This window comes from Mustela lutreola, chromosome X, assembly GCF_030435805.1.
Source record: "Mustela lutreola isolate mMusLut2 chromosome X, mMusLut2.pri, whole genome shotgun sequence".
Taxonomy (NCBI): Eukaryota; Metazoa; Chordata; class Mammalia; order Carnivora; family Mustelidae; genus Mustela; species Mustela lutreola.
Window position 1 is genome coordinate 97,480,554 of NC_081308.1, and position 10,997 is coordinate 97,491,550.

A 10,997-nucleotide genomic window follows, 5' to 3' on the forward strand; every position below is an offset into this window, starting at 1 on the left:
GAAATACAAATTTGAAGGTGATCAACCTATAGCTCTTATTTATAACTGTAAAATTGGATGAGTCCATTTATGTAATGTGTTTGAATAGAAAAGGTAATATGAAGGACTGAGCTTTAGTTCTTTGCCTTTAGGGATTGGGAAGGACAAGAAATATCGAAGGAGAATAAAAAAGCATGGCCAATAAAGAAGGTGGTATCTCAGGAGTGGATACTGAGGAAAATGTTTTGAGGTGGAGGGAATAATAAACAGTGTCAAATGGTGTTAATAGGTCTAGTAAAACAGAAATTCAGAAATGACCTTTGAAATTTGAGACATTGGCCATCATTGGGGTTAGTCAGGGACAAGTAATTTGTGTTGGAAGCCACGTAGAAGATCACTTAATATTGGAAACCACACAGTTCAATTGTTTTCTCCAGTATCCATCAGTCATGCATGTGTAAGTATTGAAGAAGGTACATTTTTGGATTTATCCAAGATTGGTGGTTTTGTGGGGAAGAAGCCTAAGAAGGCAAAATAATTGATGGAGCTTATGAAATACTAATTAATTAACTCAATGTAATTGACCACATGACCTAGTTTGTACAGGGAAGAAGGAAACATCTAGTTTTCAAGGCCAAGACAATTAAGTTGTTATAAAGAAGTTAAGATACTTGTGATATCAATAAAGTCAAAGAATAAGTGCTATGAGACTGAGATTAATGGAAGGATAAATCATTGTGATTAGAAAGTGGGATAATGGAGGGGTACCCGTGTGGCTCAGTGGGTTAAGTGTCTGACTCTTGATTTAGGCTCAGGTCATGATCCCAGGATCATGAAATCATGCCCTAAGTCAGCCTCTGCACTGAGCTTGGGGCCTGCTTAAGATTTACTCTCCCTCTGCCCCTCCTGCCCCCTACTCATGGTTACTTGCTCGCTCTCTCTCTCCCTCTCTAAGAAAAAACAAATGAAAATGGGATAAATGGAGTTGAAATTTTCAAAGCTGCAGTAGTTAATGACAATGAAGTCCAGGGGATGGTCATGGACTTGGGTATTTGAAGGGGAGTGTAGGTGAAGGTCATTGAGGTTAAAGGGTGGGTAATGAACTATTATGCTCAAATGGGATCTGTGTCAACCCAAATGAATGTGAAATCATACAGAACTATAGCAAGATTTGTCAGGTAAAGGGAGATTAGGGGTTTAACACTAATGTGTTCAATGAATCTCAGAGTGGTATTAATACTTTGGAAGTGTAATTTCTCCTAACACAGTTTTTGAAATAATTCCTATATTTTTTTGTTCTGTGTCTCCAAAGGGTATTTTGTCATAATTTTGTGTGACATCAGTATGTGCTTATCACTATTTGAGAAATTTTTTGTTCTGTAAACTCATGTCCTTTAGCTCTTCAAAAGAATTGGAATACCCTTCTTAATACTATTATCCATATCAATTTCTTGTTATTATATTCTATGTTTGGGTGAAGTACATTCTTACTGTTTTCCTGAGATAGGGCAGAGCAGAGGTAAATTTTTTGAAACTTTATGTGTTTCGAACAATCTTCATTCCTCTTACACTGTTGGTGGGAATGCAAGTTGGTACAGCCTCTTTGGAGAACAGTGTGGAGATTCCTCAAGAAATTAAAAATAGAACTTCCCTATAACCCTGCCATTGCACTCCTGGGTATTTACCCCAAAGATAAAGATGTAGTGAAAAGAAGGGCCATCTGTACCCCAATGTTTATAGCAGCAATGGCCACGGTCACCAAACTGTGGAAAGAACCAAGATGCCCTTCAACAGATGAATGGATAAGGAAGATGTGGTCCATATACACTATGGAGTATTATGCCTCCATCAGAAAGGAGGAATACCCAAGTTTTGTAGCAACATGGACGGGACTGGAAGAGATTATGCTGAGTGAAATAAGTCAAGCAGAGAGAGTCAATTATCATATGGTTTCACTTATTTGTGGAACATAAAAAGCATGGAGGACATGGGGAGTTAGAGAAAAGGGGGTTGGGGTAAATTGGAAGGGGAGGTGAATCATGAGAGACTATGGACTCTGAAAAACAATCTGAGGGGTTTGAAGTGGTGGGGGGTTGAGAGGTCAGGGTACCAGGTGGTGGGTATTATAGAGGGCATGGATTGCATGGAGCACTGGGTGTGGTGAAAAAATAATGATACTGTTATGCTGAAAATAAATAAACGAAAAAAAAAACTTCATTCTACATTCATACTTAATTGATAGATTTTCTGGGCATGGAATTATAAGTGAAAAGTCATTTTCCACTTGTGAATCTTTTAGTTTACACTGTGGTAGTTGAGTGCTCTGGTATGATTCTGATTTTCTCCTTTGTATGTGACTTGTGTTATTTCTAGAAGGTTTTAGGATCCTGTCTTTATATATAGTATACTGAAATTTGCTGAAGATGTGTCCTGGTCTGAGCCTCTTTTCATTTATTGAGTGGGTCTGGAGGTAGAGATATGTTAAGACACTAAAAAAAAAAAAAAAAAAAAAAAAAGATTTATTTATTTGAGAGAGAGTACCTGCAAGCATGAGTGGGACAATGGGGCTGTGGGAGAAGAGGGATGGGAATTTCAAGCACACTCCCTGCTGAGCATGGAGCTCCAGGCAGGGATCTATCTTATAACCCTGAGATCATGACCTGAGTCAAAATCAAGAGTCAAGAGACTTAACTGACTGAGCCAACCAAGTGTCCCTATGTTAAATCCTTTTACCCAACATCCATGTCCTTCCATTGTGAAATATTATTAGAGTCATTTTTTTGATACTTTTATTCCCTCCCTTTTTATTTATTTATTTATATAATTTTTTGGCTAGAGCGTGTCAGACTTCTTGGACTGATCCTACCATTTTTATATAGTTAGCTCTACCTTTTCTTTCCTTTTGTCTAAGGGGGCAGTGTAGTAGTTATATAAGCATTTCCTTTGGCATTATATTGTCTAGGTTCTAAATCTAGCTCCACAATTTACTAGGTTTAACCCTGGTTGAGTTAGCTATCTTCTCTGTGACTCATTTTCTTCATATGCAAAATTAATAGTGTCTATCCTACCACTCACTGTAAAGAGAAAATGAAAGGATGTAAAGTACTAGAACCTTATAAAAACTATAGAGAATTTGTTATTATCATTGTAATGATTATTTTCTTTGATTTTTCTACCCTCTTTTTTATTATTGAGTTCAATTAGCCAACATATAGTACAGTATTAGTTTTTGATGTAGTGTTCAATGATTCATTAGTTGCGTATAACATCCACTGTTCATCACCACACGTCTTCTTTAATACCCATCACCCGGCTACCCCATCCCCTCACCCCCCTCCCTTCTATAACCCTCAGTTTGGTTCCTGGAGTCCAGAATCTCTCATGGTTTGTCTCCCTCTCTGATTTCTTCCCATTCGGTTCTCCTTCCCTTCCCCTGTGGTCCTTTGCTCTATTCCTTATATTCCAGATATGAGTGAAGCCATGTGATAATTGTCTTTCTCTGCTTCACTTATTTCACTTAGCATAATCCCTTCCAGTTCCATCCATAGCAATGTAAATGGTAGGTACTCATCCTTTGTGATAGCTATATATGAACCACATCTTCTTTATCCATTCATCTATTGAAGGACATCTTGGCTCCTTCACAGTTTCCCTACTGTGGACATTGCTGCTATGAACATTGGGGTACATCTGTCCCTTCTTTTCATTATATCTGTTTATTTGGGGTAAATACCTAGTCATGCACTTTCTAGGTCATATTATAGCTCTATTTTTAATGTCTTGAGGAACCTCCATACTGTTTTCTAGAGTGGCTGTACCAGCTTGCCTTCCCACCAAGAGTGTAGGAGTGATCCCCTTTCTCCCCATTCTCACCAACACTTGTTGTTTCCTGTCTTTTTAATTTTTGCCAGTCTAACTTGTATAAAGTGGTATTCCAGTGTGGTTTTGATTTGTATTTCCCTGATGGCTAGTGATATTGAACATTTTTATGTTGAACAGACACATTTAATGTGTCTGTTAGCCATTTGTATGTCTTCCTTGGAGAAGTGTCTGTTCATGTCTTCTGCTCATTTCTTGACTGGATTATTTATTTTTTTGGAACACTGAATTTGAGATGTTGCATACCAGCCCTTTATCTGAAATATCATTTGCAAATATTTTCTCTCATTCTTTCATTGCCTCTTAGTTTTGTTGACTGTTTCTTTTGTAGTGCAAAAGTTTTTTATGTTGATGAAATCCCAAAAGTTCATTTTTGCTTTTGTTTCCCTTTAGAGACAGGTCTTGAAAGAGGTTGCTGTGGCTGATGTTGAAGAGGTTACTGCCTATGTTCTCCACTAGGATTTTGATGGATTCCTATCACACATTTAGGTCTTTCATTTATCTTGAGTTTATCTTTGTGTATGATATAAGAGAATGGTTCAGTTTCATTCTCCTGCATGTGGCTGTCCAGTTTCCCCAGCACTATTTATGGAAAAGACTGTCTTTTTTCATTTGGTATTCTTTCTTGATTTGTGAAAGATTAATTGACCATAGAGTTGAGGGTCAATTTCCAGGTTCTTTATTCTGTTCCATTGATCTATATGTTTGTTTTTGTGCCAATATGATGCTGTCTTGATGATCACAGCTTTGTAATATAGCTTGGAGTCAGGCATTGTGATTCCCCCAACTTTGGTTTTCTTTTCCAACAATCCCCTGGTGATTCAGGGTCTTTTCTGGTTCCATAGAAATTTTAGGATTATTTGTTCCAGCTCTGTGAAAAATGTCAATGGTATTTTAATAGAAAGTATAGATTGCTTTGAGCAACATAAACATTTTAACAATGTTTATTCTTCCAATCTACGATTATGGAATGTTTTTCCATCTCTTTGTATCTTCCTCAATTTCTTCCATAAGGGTCCTGTAGTTTCTAGATAATAGATCCTTTACCTCTTTGGTAAGGTTTATTCCTCGGTGTCTTATGGTTTTGGGTGCTATTGTAAAGGGAGTCAATTGCTTAATTTTTCTTTCTTCAGTTACATTGTTAGTGTATAGAAATGCAGCTAATTTCTGTGCACTGATTTTATATGCTGCCACATTGCTGAATTGCTGTATGAGTTCTAGAAATTTGGGAGTATATTCTTTTGTGTTTTCCACATAAAGTATCCTGCCATCTGTGAAGAGAAAAAGTATGACTTCTTCTTTGCCAATTTGAATACATTTTATTTCTTTTTGTTGTCTGATTGCTAATGCTAGGACTTCTAGTAATATGTTGAACAAAAGTGGTGAGAGTGGGCATCCCTGTCATGTTATTGACCTTAAGGGAAAAGCTCTCAGATTTACCCTTTTTATAATGATATATGCTGTGGGTTTTTCATAGATGGCTTTTATGATATTGTGGTATGTTCCCTGTATCCCTATATTATGAAGAGTTTTAATCAGGAAAGGATGTACAATCTATATATATCCTCAACTTTGACTTAATTTCCAAGATTTTTTTCTTATTCCTTTTTATGATATAGCACCCAGTTTTGTATTGTTTCCATGGATGCTGAATATTCTAAGGTATTAGAGGATTAAAAAATTTTATCTTATAGTATCGTCTTGTTCCCCTTTTCTGTTTGTTCATTTTAACCTGTGTTTTATATTGCAGATTTCCGCAAATAGTTGTCCTTAGCTCTTCACTCTTAATATTTAAGAGTGAAATAAGAGCTGTCAATTTATATTTAAGAGTGAAAACAAAAAGTGATTTGAAAACCCTTTGTTGGCGGCTGTCCGGGTCTCAGAGGGAGCGCAGGGCCAGACCCAGCGGAGGCAGTATCTGGGCACTCGTGAGGAAATGGAGGGCGAGGGAGTAGAGAACAGCGTGGGCTGAGTTTCACCCCAAGAGGGGAAAGCGAGGAAGAAGCAGCTCTGAGTGCCGGAGAGGAGAAAGGGAGGATCACAAGCTAGCGTTAGCAGTGGCAGCTCCCCCACCACATCTTCCTCTCCCCCTCCCCCTCCCCATCCTCCTCTCCCCCTCCCCCTCCCCCATCCTCCTCTCCCCCCTATCCTCCTCTCCCCCTCCTTCCTCCTCCTCTCTCCCCTCCCCCCTCCCCCCCCAACTCTGCCTACTAGTCCGAGGGTGGGGGTGGGGCCCATTTCCTCAGTAGTCGCTGCTTGGTTGACGCTTAGTCGGCGTCCTGACCTGTCCGCGTCAGCTGGAGCCCAGCGTGTGACACAGCACGTCAACAGCAACCGGACCGCCATGGAGGCTGAAGAGAAGATGGAATGACTTCAGGAGTTCCCAGAACATCATAAAATGATTCTGGACCGATTGAATGAACAGCGAGAGCAGGATCAGTTTACTGACATCACCCTCATTGTCGACGGACATCATTTTAAGGCCCACAAGGCTGTTTTGTCTGCTTGCAGTAAGTTCTTCTACAATTTCTTTCAGGAGTTTACTCGGGAAACTTTGGTGGAGATAGAAGGTGTTAGTAAAATGGCCTTCCGTCATTTAATTGAGTTCACATACACAGCAAAATTAATGATACAAGGAGAAGAAGAAGCCAATGATGTATGGAAAGCAGCAGAGTTCCTACAAATGCTAGAAGCTATCAAAGCCCTTGAAGTCAGGAACAAAAAAAACTCCGTTCCACTAGAGGAAAATACCACAGGAAAAAGTGAGGCAAAGAAAAGAAAGATTGCAGAAACTTCAAATGTTATCACTGAGTCATTGCCCTCTGCAGAATCAGAACCTGTCGAAATTGAGATGCGGATTGCCGAAGGCACAATTGAAGTGGAAGATGAAGGCATCGGAACGTTGGAGAAAGTGGCTTCTACCAAGCAGTCCATAAAGTACATTCAGAGCACAGGGTCCTCTGATGATTCCTCCCTGGCACTGTTGGCAGATATTACCAGCAAGTACCAGCAAGGTGATAGAAAAGGGCAGATAAAAGAAGATGGTTGTGCATCTGACCCCACAAGCAAACAGGTAGAAGGTATTGAAATTGTGGAACTTCAGCTGTCACATGTGAAGGACTTGTTCCAATGTGAGAAATGTAACCGTTCATTTAAATTGCTTTACCATTTTAAGGAACACATGAAATTACACCCCACTGAGAGTTTCAAGTGTGAAATATGCAATAAAAGTATTCTTCGGGAAAAAAAAAAAAAGTTATCTTCGGGAGAGTGCATGGAAACAGCACCTCAACTGTTACCACCTCCAAGAAGGCAGAGTCAGTAAGAAGCAAAGAACTGGGAAAAAAATTCACATATGTCAATACTGTGGGAAACAGTTTGACCACTTTGGACATTTTAAAGAGCATCTTCGAAAACATACAGGTGAAAAACCTTTTGAATGTCCAAATTGTCATGAACGATTTGCCAGAAATAGCACCCTCCAATGTCATCTGACTGCATGCCAGACTGGAGTATGGGCAAAAAAGGGAAGAAAGAAGCTTTATGAATGTCAGGTCTGTAACAGTGTGTTTAACAGCTGGGACCTGTTCAAAGATCATTTGGTAATACACACTGGAGATAAACCCAACCACTGTTCTTTATGTGACTTGTGGTTTATGCAAGGAAATGAATTCAGGAGGCATCTCAGTGATACTCACAATATTTCAGAGTGTCTAGTAACTGAAGAAGTTCTTTCAGTAGAAACACGTGTGCAGACTGAACCTGTGACATCAATGGCTATTATAGAACAAGTTGGGAAGGTGCATGTGTTACCATTGCTTCAGCTTCAGGTGGATTCAGCACAAATGATTGTGGAACAGGTCCATCCTGATCTGCTCCAGGACAGCCAAGTGCATGATTCACATATGAGTGATCTTCCAGAGCAGGTCCAGGTGAATTATCTAGAAGTGGGTCAAATTCAGACTGAAGAAGGTACTGAAGTACACGTGGAGGAGCTGCACGTCGAGCGGGTAAATCAAATGCCAGTAGAAGTACAGACTGAACTTCTAGAAGCCGACTTGGAACAAGTGACCCCTGAAGTCATGAACCAGGAGGAGAGAGAGTCCACCCAAGCAGATTGTACTGAGGCTACCAGGGAAGATCGCGAAGATGCTGATGGTTTAGAGACCAAATCAACAGTGGATTCCCAAGCTGAAAGGGCAGGGAATGAGAACAGAACATCTATGTCTGTGTTAGAATGAAATAACAAATGAATATATTTCTAAATTTATGTGTTGGGTTTTTGAACTGATGATGGGTAGTGTGACTGTCCTTGGGCTAACAGACAAGTGGACCAAAGTTAAAGTCTTTCCTGTTGTGAACTGTTTCTGTTGAAACAGATTTCCCCCCACTTAATGGCACAGAGGAGATATCTTTCCCATAAGTGAAGGGGAAGCTTTGAGAAGTATTATTCCTGGAAACTTAAGTGGATTATATTCTTAGTATATAGTTGGGTATGAATGTATCTATTTTCATTGTGATAAGCGTTCTCCCTTCTCTCTCTCCCAGGTCACGTCCTTTCTCAGATTTTTAACATGTTAAAACGTAAAATCATTAGAATACAAGTTTATGTATTCTAATGCATGTTAGAAAATTGAACATATAGGAAACACAAGGCTGCCTGAAGAAAAGTACATTGTTACTGTGCAGTTAAATTTTTGGCTTCTGGCTTTCTTTCGTTTGAACAACCTTCTTGTCTTTACTGATAGTCATGGATGTCATCTCTGCAACAGGAACAGAGTGGTGGTGGCAAAATTTCTAGAATGTAAAAAACAAAAAAACCACACCCATGTGCCTTTTCAAAACCAACAAAACTTCTATAAAGTGTCTCTGGTTCTTTCAAAGTTTGTGTTCTAAGGAGCAATGTAGGTGATGCTGTAGTAGTTTATGTTTTTGCTTATAATGGCAACTACCAATTCTTTTTCTTGGTAACTTAAGTTAGGTTGAGAAGTTGCATTTAATGGTAACTGAAGGGCCATTTCCAATTGGGAAAATTCATTTATATCTGTGGTAAACCTTTTTTTTTTTTAATGAAAAGTTGCACTAATATTTTACCACCAGATGAAAAAAAGATGAGCATCATTTAAAAATTAATGTTTTTAAAATAAAGTACAGAGGAAAAACATGTATATAATTTTAAAAAAAGAAAGAAAACCCTTTGTTCTTTTGTCAGTTAACTGGTGGTCTTTAGTATAGAGTGACTATACAGAAACATAGGTTTTGGAGGGCTGGAACTCCCAATTTGTGTGTATTAGTGTATGAGGTTGCCCCCTCTGGGGAGACACTGGTTCATCAGAGATGAATTATATAATCTCTTGCCTGGAGAGCCAGAAAATGTGAAAACTTTAACTTAATCCTACTGTTTTTAAAAAGCTCTTTCTTCTGTCTACCACTCTGCTTGATATCACACTCTGGAGCCTTTAATTTTTCCAAAAACAGATACCTAGTCACTTACTAAGGTAAAGAAGGGGCCCTTGAAATCGAACTAATTCTTATACATGCTTTAAATAATTCTTTTTTTCTGTTCTACACCTACTCCATGTATCTTTTGATGTGTCTCAAGCTCCCTTTCCCAATTTCCATGGGTTGTATTAGTTTGCTTCTCACTAATACCCCCTTCTGTTGTTATGTAGACATTGATTCCTCTCAGCTTTGTTCAGTCAACACTCCTCTATTCATTTTTCCATCAATTCATCATTTTTTCCACCAATTCACCCTTTTTGTCTCCTCTCCTGTTACCTTTGTCCTCATGGGTTTATGAATTTTTTAATTCCCCTTGTTTAAGGGCCAAGGTTCTAAAGCTGATCTCTCTCGGTTTGAAGTTTTTTAAAGATTCATTTATTTATCAGAGAGAGAGGTGGGGGAGGGGCAAAGGCAGAGGGAAAAACAGTCTTAAGCAGACTCCATTCCATGATGAGCCCGGAGCCTGATATGGAGTTTGATCTCAGGACCTCGAGGTCACAACTGAGCCAAAATCAAGAGTCAGACACTTAACCGACTTTGCCACCCGGGTGCCCCTCTCTGGGTTTGAATTTTTGTGGTGTCATGTTACCAACTGAGGAATCATAGGTAATTTACTTGTCTGAGTCTGTTTCTTTCCATTTATTTATTTATTTATTTATTTTGTTGAAAAATAAGGATACTAAAAGCACCTATATTATCGAAATTAGTACATGTAAAGTACTTAAAACAGTGTTTGGCCAAAGTACCTGAAGAAAAAATGTCAAAAGTTATTATTGTCACTATTTGTTATTATAATATTATCAGCATTACTTAGGAGTTTCAAGTGGGAAAAACATAGGCATTTAGTCCATTATTTTTAACCATTAGTTTATATTTAAAATGCAGATGGAGAGCACCTGGGTGCCTCAGTGCTTTAAGCCTCTGCCTTCGGCTCAGGTCATGATTTCAGGGTCCTGGGATAGAGTCCTGTATTGAGCTTTCTGCTCAGGAGGGAGCCTGCTTCCCTCTCTCTCTCTCTCTGCCTGCCTCTCTGCCTGCTTGTGATCTCTCTCTGTCAAATAAATAAATAAAATCTTAAAAATAATAAAATGAAGATGAAATTTAAAATGAAGACCCTATTATTAATTATCCTTGAGAACTCAGATAAACAAGACAGAAGAATTGTGAATTTTTATAAGTGGTATTTTTAAGAGCCTAGAACAAATAAATTTTAAATAATTAGATACATAAGTATTTCTACTGTATTTCTTTAGTTTTCTGAACTCTTTATCTACTTTAATCCTAATGATGACTTGCATTAGTCATGTCATTGGTGTCATCTTCTGAGGAATGAGGAAATACTTCTCAGAAGCCACCAACAAATATTCACTCATGTCTCATTGGCAACAATTTACATGATTACCATTAAACCAAATACTGGCAGTGAGAATAGGGCCACAACAATTGGTATAGACTGATCAAGATTTTTGCCTGGGGCTGAGAATAGGATCCTTAGCCCTTGAGTCATGTGGGGCAGGAGTAGACACATGAAATAGAGTTTTTGCAAGAAAAAGAAGGAGAAGTGGATATTTAGTAGGCAACCAACCATTGTAGCAAAAATTATTCTGTAGGCCATTCTGTAAATTCATAAATACTGA

The 10,997-nt window shown here is 38.6% G+C and overlaps 1 protein-coding gene across 1 annotated transcript; it reads left to right on the top strand.

The window, feature by feature from the left end:
• The first annotated feature begins 6,202 nt into the window (after positions 1-6,202).
• LOC131821265 (zinc finger protein 131-like) lies at positions 6,203-9,013 on the top strand. Its single transcript, XM_059157234.1, is given in 3 exon segments — positions 6,203-6,931; positions 7,034-7,084; positions 7,086-9,013. Coding segments are annotated over 3 exon segments (1,794 nt in total). The 3' UTR covers positions 8,100-9,013.
• Positions 9,014-10,997: the final 1,984 nt, after the last annotated feature.